The sequence below is a fragment of the Hirundo rustica genome, chromosome 4, assembly GCF_015227805.2.
Source record: "Hirundo rustica isolate bHirRus1 chromosome 4, bHirRus1.pri.v3, whole genome shotgun sequence".
NCBI lineage: Eukaryota > Metazoa > Chordata > Aves > Passeriformes > Hirundinidae > Hirundo > Hirundo rustica.
In genome coordinates this window covers 40,451,622-40,468,162 of record NC_053453.1, presented here as the reverse complement: position 1 = coordinate 40,468,162, position 16,541 = coordinate 40,451,622, and the positions used below count along the sequence as shown (strand labels likewise).

General features: G+C 39.7%; 1 protein-coding gene across 1 annotated transcript in view; it reads right to left on the bottom strand.

The window, feature by feature from the left end:
* The window catches only part of PTPRQ (protein tyrosine phosphatase receptor type Q), a 105,108-nt gene that overhangs the window by 27,852 nt on the left and 60,715 nt on the right, over positions 1-16,541 (bottom strand). The window contains exons 27-33 of the mRNA XM_058420365.1: positions 15,608-15,794; positions 13,158-13,402; positions 12,473-12,539; positions 11,611-11,769; positions 10,175-10,397; positions 9,668-9,741; positions 1,459-1,464 (exon numbers count right to left, since the gene is read on the bottom strand). Of these exons, the coding sequence (XP_058276348.1) occupies positions 1,459-1,464; positions 9,668-9,741; positions 10,175-10,397; positions 11,611-11,769; positions 12,473-12,539; positions 13,158-13,402; positions 15,608-15,794 (961 nt within the window). The remainder of the gene's footprint in view (positions 1-1,458; positions 1,465-9,667; positions 9,742-10,174; positions 10,398-11,610; positions 11,770-12,472; positions 12,540-13,157; positions 13,403-15,607; positions 15,795-16,541) is intronic.

Below are 16,541 nucleotides of genomic sequence, written 5' to 3'. Positions count from 1 at the left end.
AAGTATTTCCCACCCTTCCTGTAATCCTGTACCTAAAACAAAACTCACCCTCTTTTTCCTCTTAGGCAACAGTGAAAATAAGTAAAACAAGTGAATACTACTGCTGGTATTGTTCCCTTTTGTTGATATTCACTTGCTGATCCACTGTAGAAAAACTTAGCTCCTGTTTAGCCTCAAGGAGATGGAGAAAATGTACTGCTTCCTGCCATATGAAACTATTCCCCAGACAAGGGACAATATCATCTCAAGGACACACTGGGAAACATCATTGCCTAGGCTTTGTGATTTTCAGATTTGAGAGTACACTGCAGATGATCTGGACTGACATCCACAGTCCAGATGTGATTAAAATTCAAAATGATCCTGATTTACCTGAAATCACCTTAAAACAGTGGAGTGAAATTTTGTAAGAACAAGTACATGGTTCTGCATGTAGACAGAAATAATCACCTACAATAATACAGCACAGGAAACAGTAGGCTAGATAGAAATTTATCAGAAGAAAGCGTGAAATTATTGTAGACTGACATCAACATGAATAGGCAATATCAGGCCTGTATGAAGTGACAGACAACAGAATTCAGTATAGTTTGAAAAACCACCTGAAACAATCCTTCCACTCCATTACTAAAATTTTAGATGAAACACTGGACATTACAAGGTAAGAAAAAACTTAATCTTAGGTAAAGAAAATAGAATAGAATAGCAAGTACAGACAAAAATGTTTTGATGAGAAAATGAATGAAAAAGTTCCTGCCACTCACTTTTCACTGTGATAGGGCAAAAGTATTAGCAATGTGAAAGAACAGAAGAATACCCAAAGAAACCTCTACAAAAGTTCTATCTATTTTGCACTGAACAGTGAAGTGAGTTAAAATGCACCATTACTGTTAATCCAAAAGATGCAGATATTATTAAACAAAACAGTGCTGGTAGAATGCCCATCAAGAATTAAAAAAAAAAAAAAAAAAAAAACACCACACCAAAAACAAAAACAAAAAAAAAAAAAAACACAACACAACAACAACAACAACAAACACACAACATTTTCTCATGCTTCTTTACAACGGGGCAGGACTAAACGTATCTCTGTAGACATGTCTATAGAGATAATCATGGGCATGGGAAAGGAGACAAAATAGAGAATAACATGATGTATAATTCTGAAGTGCTGCTCTCAGTACATGATGATTACAGACTGCAATAATAAAATACCATAAGGACCATTTCTATTGAAAAACAGTGTCAGGAAACCCCATTTTGATTATTTCCTGTCTCATCAGCTTTATATTTAACATGGAAAAGGTATAGTTACACAGGACTACCAGTTGCCCCACGGTGATTTATGGAACTAGCCATCTGAGTTCACAAAAAGGTTACAAGTTGCCTGTCTTGGTTTTGAAAGAGTTGTCTGCCAAGGAAAGCTAGAGCCTCCCTTGAAATAGAGAGTGTAAACACCTTTCCCTCCAAATTATTATAATTTTGCAATTAGGGGCTTTCAGGCAAAGATATGGGAATAGGAGTAACAGTTCTTTACTAGGAATATTTAAAGAAAAAAAATTACAAATGTTCTAGTAAAAAAAAAAAACAACACAACAAAACAAAAAACAAACAAACAACCCCAAACCAAACAAACAAAACAACAACAAGAAGCAAGTTCCTGATGCTCAGGGCAGCGATTACAATGACATCACACATGATCATTTGTGCGGTGAAGGTGATTTATCTAGTGTGAATGAGCAAATTCAGTTGTTATCCAAGTCAGTTTTAGATAAGATCTGTAATGCTGCAGAAAAGACTTTTTATCAGATTCCATCACCTGAGATAAAGACCAGTGATGTTAACATTAAACAGTTTCCTTCAGAGAATTTCTTGCAGTTTGTGGACTGTCTGAGAAGTCAAGTGGAAAGACAAGTGCAAGACCCCATGGTACAGGCAGAATTGATTAAGGAGATGGCTCAGAGGAATGCTAATGAGACTTGTCGTAGAATCATTCTTAGCCTTCCCCTTGACCCATCGCCTAGTCTCGCACAGATGATAGAAGCCTGTTCCAGGAGAGCAGAACTTTTCAGTGCACCTGAAAGGAATCCAGGACTGACACACCCAAAGCCTGTGGCAGATGCAGCACCAGGAGCAAGGAGGCAACCGATGTCATCAGACCAGCTGCAGCACATCATCTGCCACCGCTGCAAAAGGCCAGGACACTTCACCAAGGCCTGCCCAGAAAACCAGAAACGCAAGTCAAAAAATCAAAAAAACTGAATTCACAGCGCGGCCCAGATTTTATCCCCTTGACGCGCCAAGAAAGAAATTTACAAGGCCATACCGTGGCAAATGTGTCTCTCTTAACAAAAAAGGTGGAGGGCAGGTCGCAGGGTGTGGGGGTACAGAAAAATAAAAATGTCAAATGTTCAACTAACAAGGTATGCCAGCCACGAGGCCGATACAGGCTTGTAACTACCAAAGGTTTTCATTTCAGATCTACTGATTGGACAGTAATTACAGTGGACCTGCAAAACATTTTACAGGACATGAAGGTTAACCACATGGAACCGAACAGTGAGTATTTTGTTATTGGAGACACAGCACACACACCCTTGGAGGTTGAGGTAGCTCCCATGACCGTTAAGGGAAAGATAACAGGCCTCATGCTGTTGGCACGCTGCATACACCCACCATTCTACCTGGTAGAGGGTCAAGTTCTTGCCCAGGCCATTCCTGTTCCGGCTGAGGTCCTAGCGGATGGAAAATCACCAGAAGTCTACTGGGCGGAGGTGGTGGGGGAGAACAAACCTTCTCTGGCATGTAATTTAGCCCGTGGGTCAGACCACCTCCATGTGGAGGGGGTGCTCGACTCTGATGCAGACGTTACCTTTATACCTGAGAGCATGTGGCCATCACATTGGGAGTTGCAACCTGTGGCAGGCAAACTTCAGGGCATAGGAGGAATCACAATGGCAAAAATCTCAAAAAACAGTGCAAATTGAGGGACCTGATGAGAAATTGGCAAATGTCTGTCCATTCGTTGCTGAATATAAGGCTCCCTTATGGGGGAGAGACACCATGTCACAGTGGGGAGTCCAACTGGTCATTCCTAAGACACCCCAGGATTTTTGAAAATAGCCACTGTGGAGCACCCTACCCACAAACTAAAGTGGTTGGACAATAACCCAAGATGGGTAGCACAGTGGCCATTGAGTAAAGAGAAGCTCAAGGCGCTTGAGGAGCTTGTGGACGAGCAGGAGGCTCAAGGTCACCTAGAAGAGACAACAAGCGCCTGGAATTTCCCAGTCTTTGTAATAAAGAAACCGGGAAAGGACAAGTGGAGGTTACTCCATGACCTCCGAGAAATAAACAAAATTATAGAGGACATGGGACCATTCCAACCAGGGATGCCTTCTCCAACAATGCTCCCTCGAGAATGGCAATTGGCTGTTTTAGATATCAAAGATTGTTTCTTCCAAATTCCTCTACACCCAGAAGATGCCCCATGGTTTGCACTCTCGGTTCCTACCATTAATCGAGAAGCCCCAATGAAGAGATATCGCTGGAAAGTACTTCCCCAAGGTCTGAAATCTAGTCCTTTCATATGCCCACAGTACGTAGCCTCATTACTGTCATCGGTACGTGCCAAGAGAAAGGATGCCATCATCCTTCACTACATAGATGATCTACTCGTGTGTGCCCCCAATGACTCTATACTCCAACACACGCTTGACCTAGCGGTTAAGGTTTTAACCTCTGCTGGATTTCAATTGCAGGAAGATAAAGTTCAAAGGATGCCACCTGGGAAGTACCTGGGTCTACAAATAGCTGCAAGGACCATTGTTCCGCAGAAATTGGAAATTGAGTGTAATCCCAAAACCTTAACAGATCTCCACTCCTTGTGTGGGTCTTTGAATTGGGTAAGACCTTGGCTAGGCCTCACAAATGAAGATTTAGACCCTCTCTTCAATTTATTGAAGGGGGAGAAGGAGCTGGTTTCTCCCAGGGAACTCACCCCAGAGGCAAAGACATCAATCGAGAAGGTACAGAAAGCCTTATCAGAAAGGCAGGCTCATCAATGTGAGCCAAACATACCTTTCCAATTCATTGTTCTAGGAAAACTGCCACATTTGCATGGTTTGATTTTTCAATGGATCGAGGGGCAGAGAGATTCACTCTTGATCATAGAGTGGGTCTTCCTCTCTCACCAAAGATCCAAGATCATCACTGAGCCACAAGAGTTGATAGCTCAACTGATTCGGAAGGCAAGGGTGAGATTGTGTGAACTGGCTGGTTGTGACTTTACATGTATTCATGTAAATGGATGGTCAAACTTTCTAAGGAGGGAAGGAACTCTCCCAAGAGATTGACCAAAGAGATGTTTGAGCATTTGCTCCAGAGCAATGCTGGTCTCCAATTGTCTCTGGACAGCTACAGGGGACAAATATCAGTCCATGCCCCGTCTCACAAGTTGCTCAATGAGGAATTCCACCTCATTCCTCTTGAGTAGAGGAGTCGGAGACCACTCAAGGCTCTCACAGTGTTCACGGACACATCTGGGGCTTCCCACAAGTCGGTGATGACTTGGAGAAATCCTCAGACAGCGTTGGGAAGCTGATGTGGAGTTTGTGGAGGGATCCCCCTAAGTGGCTGAACTAGCTGCAGTGGTAAGAGCCTTTGAGAAGTTCTTGGAACCAATTAATTTGGTAACAGACTCTGCTTACGTGGCAGGGGTAGTGTCCAGAGTGGAGCAGGCTGTGCTCAAAGAAATTGACAATGAACATCTCTTCAGATTGCTTTCAAAGCTAATTTATTTAATTTCTCATCGAGAACATCCGTTCTATGTGATGCATGTAAGATCACACACTGATTTGCCAGGTGAAATTGCAGAGGGGAATCATCAGGCAAATTCCCTTGCTGCACCTGTTGAAAATGCATGTCTCCCTGATATCTTCCAACAGGCAAAGCTGAGTCACCAACAATACCATCAGAATGTACCAGGCCTGATCCGTCAGTTCCAGCTAACACGGAGCCAGGCTCGAGCCATTGTGGCCACCTGTCCCAACTGCCAGGTCCAAGCGAAGCCATCGATGGGTATGGGAGTTAACCCCCAGGGCCTTGGCAGTTGTGAGGTATGGCAGACAGACATCACGCACATTCCTAGTTCTGGACGCCTCAAATATGTTCATGTAAGCATTGTCACACATTCAGGTGCAGTGTACGCCTCTGCCCATGCAGGGGAAAAGACTGAACATGCCAAGAAACACCTAGTGCAAGCTTTTTCAGTGTTGGGGATTCCAAAAGAAATCAAAACTGGTAACGGCCCAGCGTACACGTCCAAGGGATTTCTGGAGTTTGTCCAGCAGTGGGGAGTGGAACATAAAACTGGCATCCCTCACTCCCCCACAGGTCAAGCTGTGGTTGAGCGAGCACATCAGACGCTCAAACAGGTCCTGGCTAGACAGAGTAGTACAACTGTGTGGATGTCTCCACATGAGAAACTCTGCAAAGCCATGTTTACCATCAATTTTCTGAACTGTTCATTTGAAAACATGAGTCCACCAGTGGTACGCCATTTTAACAGGGGCAATCAGTTCAAATTGTCTCAGCGTCCACCAGTCATGATTAGGGATCCAGAAACTTGGGAAACCAAAGGTCCCTGTGAGCTCGTGACCTGGGGTCGTGGCTATGTGTGCATGGCCACTCCCTCAGGCCCTCAGTGGATTCCCCAGAAGTGGGTGAAACCTTTTGTCCCTAAAAATCCAGCTCCAGCCGAAGGGGGTAAGAGGCAAGTAGCCGTTGCCTCCAAAAGAAGACACCGCCGGTTGGAGGAGAAAGAATCTTCCTAGATGTGGACTCCTTCCGGCAGAAACAGAAACTTTTAACATGTTTTAAAAATGTTTGTTTTTCCTTTTAGAGAAAGCCTACCTCACACTCAACCCTGTGATGAACCCCATACAAGTTGTCATCTTGTTGTTGCTGAACAGTCTGGCAGCTGCATGGATCATCCCTCAGCCATGTCAAAATGTCTGGGTGACACTGGCACAGACACTTCCGCAGGAAAACATATATTTGTCCACTGCATCAACAGAGAATCCTATGTCCACCTGTCTGGTAGGAATTCCATTATGGGCAGGAATTCTGTCTTGGCTTTTAGGAGGGCCATGTACCATAGGGCAGTTGTCCGTATTGACACACAACCAAACTTTAATTGGTGAATGGACTCACAAAAACAAATCGGCAAACAAAATTCAAAAGAGAAGTGCTGACCAATTGGATCCAAATTGTAATTCAGAAATTTTTCATTGGGCCAAGTCAAAAAGAGTCGCTGTGTCCCCGTTCCTTCCGTGGGTCGCAGCAGCCAAAGCTCTAGGTGAATTGGGCCATCTAGAGTGCTGAGTAGTCAAACAGGCAAATTTAACATCTACCACCATCAGCTCTCTCCTAGAAGATGAGGAAATTACCAGACAGGCCACTCTCCAGAACCGTGCTGCTATAGATTATCTCTTGTTACATCATGGACATGAATGCCAGGAATTTGAGGGACTATGTTGCCTAAACTTGACCTCGAAAGCTCCAAACATCCATGCTGCCCTTCGAAGCATGAACAGCTTGATCGGACAAGTGAAGCAAGAATCTGAGGATTGGATCAAAGAACTGTTCAAAGGCTGGGGACTTATAGGGTGGTGGACTTCTATAGTTAAAACCATTTTGTTATTTCTTGTTATTCTTTTCCTTGTAACAATAGCGTTTGGGATCCTACGCTGTTTGATTTTCAAGGCTATCAATAGTCTCATACCTTCTACCTCAGAAGTCAACCACATAGAGTTGGCAAACCTAAAGCAGGTTGACTCCCCCACCAATTGTAATTGGTGGGAAAACCCACATTCCGTGTAACCTAATGTTCTTCTTCTAATGTTCTTAAACAAAAAAGGGGGAGATGTTGTGTTCCTCTGAGGAATGGTTTTTCCCCTCATAATCCCCCTGAAGCCTGTGCTATGTAGTTTAACCCTTTTTCCCTATCATACCTACTCCTGACCCTGCTCAGGGCCAATACCTTTCCTTGGCCCAAAACTTGATATACCCCTGTTTCTTCCTGGTTCGCTCTCTCTGTCCTTGGCCTCCTGGAGCATCACATAGAGAATAAAGCTTGGACGGAAGCTGGGGGTGAGAGCCACTCTTTTGAAATCTTTATTCTGTCTCTCTGGAAATGTATTTCCCTAAACCCCCTGAATAACTGAGCTAGTGAGAGCCGGGGGGTGGCTAGAGGGAAGTATAGTTTCAAGACCAGACAAAAGTATACTGTAGTCTAGCCTTAAAAAGCCAAGCTTGATGTTAAAGTTTAGCACAGAAGGCATTGGATGGGGTGAGGAGACATGGATGTCTGAGGAATTTATCCCTGTTTTGTATTTTCTGTATTACATTTTATTCAGCATACAAGCAGATCTTGCTTATTTACTGTGTACAAGGTAGAAAATATCACAAGCTTTCAGTAACAATACATAAAGAAATTAATTACATTACCTGCCTGCCACTAATTAATGCAGATTTTTCTGTTAGAAAAGAGAAAGAGAAAGGAGAAAATTCCAGAGGCCTAGATACAGTTGGATTAATTTCCAGTATTTTTTTCCCTGATTAGACCCACTATATTTCCCTTACCGGGGAAAATATTTGCTTCATTTGCTAAAACCTTTAAAAGTCAGAACATATAAAGACAACTTTTACGTTGCACATTCCATAGCATTTTGGGCTGGAGAAATAGTACCAGATCCTTTCAGAATATTCAGGTAGTGAATTAGCATTTCAGGGTCTTCAGTATCAGATCATGTAACACATTCCTAAAATGGATTAGATAAATAAGGGAGCTCATATCACAGAAGACGAATGCCACATGAAAAATATGTGCCCACTAAAATTCTTCTGGGTACTCATCCAGTTGTCTTGATATCCATTTTCAGAAAGTCAGGGCTAACACTTAGCTGAGTAAGTTTTTGACTTACAAATATATTAAAAGAACTTACAGATCTTATTACAATCTGCTACAAGAGATGTTATTTCCAATTTCGGGGGTATATCAACATGGCCATGAAGGATTTATGTTTGATTTCAGACCAAATAATTGCTGGCCTATTGGCCAGTGACTTTAGAACCAGATGGATTCTATTAGGCAGTATTAATTTATTAATTCGTATGGAGCTTTTTCTATAACTAAAGGATGAAGGGGCTAAAGGGTCATGCCCTCAGATGACCTGCCATTAAGCTCACTGGAACAGAATGATTTAGGTTAGGAAAGGCTTCTAAGATCACCAAGTCCTACTGCTAACCCAGCACTGCCAAGGCCACCACTAAATCCTGTCCCTAAGTGCCACATCTTTTAAGTGCCACCCCTACATATCTACACATCTTTTAAATACCTCTAGGGATGGTGACTACCACTTTCCTGGTCAGCCTGTTCAAATGCTTAACACTTTTTCTGTGAAGAAATGTTTCCTTATATCTGGCCTAAACCTCCCCTGTCACCACATTTCCCCTTGTCCTATTGATTGCTACCTGGGAGAAGAGACTGACACCTATCTTGCCACAACCCTCTTTCAGGTAGAGAGTGATAAGATCTTTCCTGAGCTTCCTTTTCTCTAGCCTAAATGACCCCCGCCTCCTCAGTTGCTCCTCACAGGAGTTGTGCTCCAGATCCTTCATAAGCTCCATTGCCTTTCCCTGAACACCCTCCAGCACCTCAATGTTTTTGTACTGAGGGACTCAGAACTAGACTCAGCACTCAAGGTGTGGCCTCACCAGTGCCAAGTACAAGGGAGCAATCCCTGTCCTGATCCTCCTGGCCACACTATTGCTGATCCAGGCCAGGATGCCACTGGCCTTTTTGGCCACCTGGGCACACGCTGGCTCATGTTCGACTGCTGTTGACAAGGACCCACAGATCCTTTATCCCTTGGGCATCATTCCAGCCACTATGTCCCCAGCACTGCCTGGGGTTGTTGCGACCGAAGTGCAGGACCCAGCACTTGGCCTTACTGAACCTCATCCAGTTGGCCTCAGCCCATTGATCCAGCCTGCCCAGATCCCTCTGCAGAGGCTTCCTGCCCTCCAGCAGATCAGCACTCCTGCTGAACTTGGTGTTATCTGCAAACTGCCTGGGCTTGTCCTAGATCCTCTCAGCCAGGTCATCAACAGGGGCATTAAACAAGACTGGCCAAATACTGAGCCCTGGGGAACTCTACTAGGGACCAGCTGCCAGCTGGATGGAACTCCATCTGGCCACCACTCTTTGGGCCCAGCTCCCCAGCCAATTTGTCATGCAGCCAAGAGTGTCCAGTATTAGTTCTACATCCAACACAAAAGGAAATGGCACAAACAGAATAGCTACTGGCAGTTTGCCAAACAAGATGAACTATCCTGGCAACATTTTGACTGGTATAATTAAATCTCTGCTAACAAACTTTATCAATACCACTTCTTCATTTAACAGTCCAGGCTGACATAGAATCTCTTGACAACCTCAGAAGGACATACATGACAGTGGATATATTTCTTCAGCCATTCTAGTTAAGCTACATCCAACAAACAGGGATTATTGACTTCATGAAAACCACTGAACTGAAAAGAAACATTGGATTGTGTAGACTCTTTAGAAATTGAGAAATACTTTAGTAAATTACAGTCTTACCCAATGTTTCAATGGGGTCGGAATAGTCAGAATCTGTAAACTGTCCTTTAATGTTAGTTGCTCTGAACTTAAATCTGTGAAAGAAAACCAGGAAAACTAATGAAATAAAGTTTATGTACATTTTCTTAAATATGGTTTCACTTACAAACTAAAAATGTTTAGTATAACATAATTTAAAATCATTATTCACCTGTAAAAGTGACATTATGACAGACATCAGGAACTCAGCATCAAATCTTAAAATGTATAGAAAACCCTGAAGTGAATTACTTATCTTGAATTTGGATTTATTTAATTCAAGAACTCAATAAGCATCTTTTTCTTGAAAAATATTGTAAAAAAATTATCTCCCATATCTATGCTCAGCCAAAATAAAAAATTACATACATATGATGGCCAGTTCAATCTCCTCCTTTTCTAATTCAACTATATGTTTTGAGTGTTTGCATAATTCCATATCGCACTTTAATCTTTCTCTTGGATAAACATGGAGACAAATGTACTTACAGGTACTGCTTTCTTGGTCTCAGTGGGCCATTACATATCTTGTCTTGACTGCCTGGTATCAGACATGTAGTATCAGCACCTATGACATATGTCTCCTCTTTCCCACTCAGATCTTCTTTTCCTTCTATGCATGGTGGGTTTGGAAAGCCTTCATTTGTAAAATATGGCCTTGGTCTGTTGAAGTAGGCATCATACCACTTGGTAACATTCCCATCATGCTGAGCTATTGTCAAGAAAGTAATATATATATTTTACATACTAACAAGACTGCAATTAAAGAAGATACCTAGAATTTTTATTTTTTTTTAAGAGCTTAGCATGCTATTGGTGCAATTTACACAAATAAGTCTGTAACTGAATTTGCACTTAAACCTAAATTTCCTTACTATGCGCACTATCCATGTTTTATTAACTCTGAGTAAGCCATCTAAATCACATCTAGAAAATGTGTGGGGCAATTTCACACAGCAGTTCTGCCTGTAGAATATATTACTTGCACAAGACACTTGACTTCAAAACTGAGCATGGCTAGCTAGCAAATCCAGTAAAAATGCTTTAGTCTGAATGCAATAAGAATTGTTTCATAAATTAAATTACTAGATTTCCATATGTGCATGGTACCCAGCAGCTCATGAGAAAAATCTTCACAATGTTACTCAGCATGGTATGTACATTTCAGTTCAAGAGAATCATCACAGCAATAGCTATGAAATAAATGTCGTTAGGATTGGTGCTAAAATGCAAAATTCGGCAAAAGGTGAGACACTTAAGGTGAGTTCACTTAATGTGCATACTTTACTTCTATACTTTTAAACCAAGTAAAATAAGGTATTTAAATACCTGGAGTTTGTCCTTCTTAGATAAAGTAAGCCTGAACAGATGATGTCTTATCATAAAACTCCCACTCACACTGGTAAGCAATTACTCAAAAGGTTTCACAGAGCTGTTCATATGAGTAAATATTCATCAGCCCATACAAGAGGTCTCATTCTTACCCAGAGTCTACAGAAGGGATTTATATAACTCCTGCTGCCCCCGTAATGAAATTGAAATATCAACTGCACGTGGCTGCATTCTTTTATGGGCAACACTAAATGCCTTGCCAAACCCCCAAAGTTTCTTTATTTTTACTCACAAGTGTCAAATGTTGGAGAGTTTTCCAAGGAAACAGAAAATAAAGATCTATAGTGATAAAATTAGGGATGGAATAATATTGGTGGCTTCAAGCAGCATGGAGGACACTTCACTAGAAAGCATTCCCAGAATCCAGTACTCAGCCCACAGGTATTGTGTGCCCTTAGGGCTGTTGCTACAGCAGAAGTGACTTTGATGTCTGTCTTCTAAAATTAAATTACCAAAACCCAAGAAAACCAAAATGAAAAAGACAAACAGCCTGAACCTGAAAACAGTTTTCAAGGGAACTTGTTAAATTCTACCTCCAGCTTCCACAACAAGAACTTGTATCTTCTTGATAGGGCCATGATCATCACTGTAATAACATATTGGCATTCTGATTGTAATTGTTGTAGCTGTGACGAGTAATGCTCCATTGGCATCATAAACTGGTGCTGGTTTCTTTTTGGGCCTTGGCGGTTCTGTTTTTAAGCAAAGATACACCACAGAGTTCTGTTTTACAATATTTTCACTGCAGATACATTGTTCCGGGACAACTTAATTTTTTACTTATTGTCTTAAGCCTCCAAAAACTATATTCTGATAAATGCCTATGTATATAATTTTCAATTAAAAGAAAAAAAACAAAACAAAACAATTAAAAGAGTGAGTTTTAATTTTTCAATTAATATCAATTGATGACTTTGTTTATTACAACAACTGTGATACTGCAAACTTAGCTATTCCTACGTCATATTTGAAGCTGTTTGCTAATGGTGACTAAAACAGTGAACTTGATTTGATTATTTCAGTGAGTTTGCATATGCTTTACAGTATTATTTTGACACAAATAGCAAATGATCAGCAAAATGAAACACTACAATTCAAGAATAATAATATAATATAATATAATATAATATAATATAATATAATATAATATAATATAATATAATATAATATAATATAATATAATATAATATAATATTATATTATATTATATTATATTATATTATATTATATTATATATATTATATATGATATTATATTATATTTATATTATATTATATTATATTATGCAGCCTCTAAATAGTAGCTCAAGGCACACAGCTGTGTACTCACAGGTGGAACAGCAATTTCTTCAGAATTTATAGACATTTCAGATACAGTGTATTTTACGGGACATACCTTTAATATCCATGGTTATTTTCAATTGAATTTTTGGCCCTGCACCAGCACCATTAATTGCATATACCTTAAAAAAAACCAAAGATTTCTTTTAATGAGTATTGTAATAGCTTCATATTGGCCAGTTCTGGATATGTCTGCAGCAACAATGAATGCCAAAACTCTCCTTCTGTCATTCACAGCAGGCCAGAACTTACTTTATATTGCTTTGAAATCCCAGGTGTGGTAACATTTCATTGCTTACAATGTAGGTCTTAAAAAAGGAGTAAGCAAACTCACTTAAAGAATGATCTTTCCTCCTCTCATGTCCCAGTCCCTGACTATTTGAAAGTACTTCATGTACATACTTTTAGGAAGCTCCCCTTGCAGAACTGGACCTTTCATGTCCAGTGAGCAATGCCAGTACTGGAATTAAGAGAGAAATTTAGTCTTGTGCTTGTGACTATGTGTCACAAACTGCTTTACTAAGCACATGAACTGGTCATCCAGACTAGTGATACATTCTGCTACCACTCATTCTATCCTGTTCATTGATCCCCTTGTTCCTCAGACTTGCCTTTCTTTGCACCCCAGCTAACATTCTTGGCATGAAAATCTCATATTCAGCCAAAGTTTCAAACTAATCTCACACTTATATCAATGAAAAAAAGTACCCTCCCCCCCTCCAAAATCTATCAGTTCTTACGCTGACATTATAGGTATGTCCGCCTTTTAGTCCTTCTATCATGGCAGTGACTGACTGATCTTTTTTTTCAATGACACTCAGGTTGTGGATCTGGATGGCAGCAGGGTCATCCTCCTTGTAAACCATAGCTTGATACACTTGAATATTTCCGTTTGGTTCAGATGGTGGCACAAATGTTACTTGGAATTTTGTTACTTCATCTGGTATCTTCTGAAAAGTTATGTTGTTAGGCGGGTCTTCAGGCACTGAAATAAATGTTTCAATGACCCACTTAATCAGTTTACTACTGCTACTACTAAAGTAAATCCTGAAAAATTAAAATCATATTTTTTGTACCTTGGTATTTTTTCACTGATATTTTCTGGTTTTTATTAAAAATTCTCAAATACTTATTGCATATGCTAATAGTCATGAACACAATAAAAAGGCAATTATCTACTGAAATCCTTTTCTTAATGATGGGACTGAATGCTACAAACTTTTAAAACAATGATTGGATAACACTCAGTAGTCTCTACTCAGAATTTTTTTTCTGTTTATCTATTCAAAAAGCCTAAAAGCATCATTATATCTATACACATCTGGGGTAGACAAATCCTTGCACAGGTTGACAAGCAAGAAGCAAGAGCCAGTGAATATTCCTTTCTGAAAACAGCAGAGTATTCCTCTGTTAACAGCAAGCTCCCTCCCAACATATAAACCAGCCACTGTGCTCCTAAGAGTCTCTGTTTATCACAACTAAATCTTCAAGAAAATTTTTCCACTAGCTGATGCCCAGACACAAGCACAATATGCATTTTTCCTGGAGGCAGTTTCTTGTCAAACACTGATTCCAGTAGCTTATTCTCAAGACAGCAAAGGTATAAATCATTTTCCCAATGCCCCTATCTGAAAGAAAAGGCTGTGACATTCTTTCCAGGCAGCTAAATATTTATTGCTCTACCCGAGCAGACAAGTGTATATCATGACCTCTAAACAGTGAAATAAAATGACGGAAGGTTAAACACATTCCCTTAGCCAAGGATTTAGATGCAGTTGTCCTATTTTCTGGGGTTTTTTAATACCATACCATAACAAATGCTTACTGAGGCTTCTCTGTAGTAAGTCTGTGTCAACTGGTCCTAACTAAGCTGTAAGCTAAGCTGTACATACCAGATGAAACAAGATGAGATGGAAAAAAATAACTGTTCCTCTCTAAAACTGGTGCACCTCCCAATATATCACATATTCACATAAGGAAAAGGGCTACCAGAAAAGGCACCATGGGATGCTGTCTGTCTCAGAATAGACCCAGCTACTATATAGTTTAATCTTTTTCCACAGCAAAAGAGCATATCATCTTCCAGGGATAGAAATAAGTAATGAAATCCTTAGAATTTAACATATTTAAAGAATTGAAGATAGATATATAGATATATATTTATATAGATATATAGATACATAGATATATATATCATATCAGTAGGAACCTTGGATTTTCATACATCAAAGGAAAGATAAATGATAAATAAAGCCACTGTGTAGTACATTTGAATCTGACATTAACCTGAGTATGTAACTAAAAAAGCTGTTCTGCAGCAGACCTCACTAGAGATAAGGTAATTATGCTTTATACATAGGTGATAATTAGTTTGAATGAAAAAGAACTTTAATACCCCTTAAGAAAATATTCTTAATGTTTTGCTTGTTTGTTTAAACAATGGGAAACAATTCAAACCCAGCAAAGACAGTAGACAGAGCATAACCATGATCTATGTATGTAAAGTTAGGACTGTATCTTCCCCATGTACATATTTATATTTTTGTACTGTTTATAGTTTTCTAAGCAAATGTGAATCCTATCTACTTTTCTGTAATGTCTCATCTACTTTTGTCACCTTACTATCTAGCTCATTCTCCAGGTGGAACTGCTGACTCAAGCGGTTTCCTATGGGCCTTCACTAGCAACTTCCTCCCACTGAGAATAGATAGATAATGTCTTTAAGTCTGCACAGATACTATTTATAAAGCTAGAATTCACTTCACTTAAATTTTTAAGTTTAAATTTTGCACCAAAACCAAGGATGTTCTTTAGAGTTTTCAGTAGTCTCTTAACAGGTTCCTCCGCAAGGGAGTCATACCTGCCTAAGACAGATATCTCATATATACATGATAATATATTGATAGATCCTCTCTCTTCATTGGCTATAGAAGTAATCTAGTTGACTGTGTTCCACATATCCAAATTTTATATGGACCAAGGAAGCATCCCAGCATAACTAAAGATAAGTCTTAGTATTTATAACCATCCCTTTTTTGTTGTTTGACACCTTTTTAATTATTAAAGAAAAAGCATTGTGAGGACAAATCTGTATTAAAAGCCCAGTTTGTGTTCAAAGTCCTCATGTATTTGTCAAATTAAAGAAAAACTATGAATTTTGATCTGTATAAAGTAGAAAAAAATTACAAACCTGCTTCAAAAGTGGAGACAATTACTGGGGAACTAGCCTTGCCTTCTAGCAGTGCAGCATTAACATCCCCCGTGAAGACAATGATCACTACAGAATACCTCGTAAATGCTTTCAAACAAGAAATTTCTAAGACCTTAACCTCCTCATTTGTCTTCAAAAACTGAGCTTTATAGTTGTCATTATCCACCTGTAAAAAAATAGTAAAATAAAAAGAAGTTGTTACAAGGCTTGAAACAGTAAAAGCAGGAAATTGTTATTTGGACACCTTATTTGACTTTTATTCTTCCACTCTCCTAATGAGTTTTATAGAAGGATTCACAAGAAGCCTCTGGGTTCCAAGAGTATAAAACTGTGCTGGAGAATACACTCCCATCTAACCCATGTGTTGCCTTCTGGCACTTCTTGTAGTATGTGGACAAGGAAATGGGCTCTTTGGAGGGTGCTGTCTCACACCAAGCAAATGTGAAACAATTTGGAGACACTGGGCCAGGGCAATGATAGTGACCTGAAATAGGCATCAAACTAGGCAAAGATCCAGAAGATGAACAGCTATATAGTGGAAGATCATTTGGAATACAATTAGGAAGTTGGGCAGCAATATATAATGTTGATACAACAGCAGAAAGTTCAATTCTTCTTTGGATATATTAATAGAAGCACTTTTTTTTCTCAGAGAGTTGGGAAGGATTAAATCTCCTACCAAGAAAGCTGGAAAGCTTTAAGGTTCAGTTGAAAAAAGGGAGGATTATAGGAGACCTAGTAATAACTTTAAAATATGAAAAAGGATGTTAATAAATTGAAAATAACCCACTGTTTATGGTGTTCACAAAAATACAAATAGAAATTTTACTTATGAAAAATCAGCTAGAATTAAAAATTGTACAATCTGCAATGATATATCTAAAAATGTAACTAAAACCATGACTAATGATTT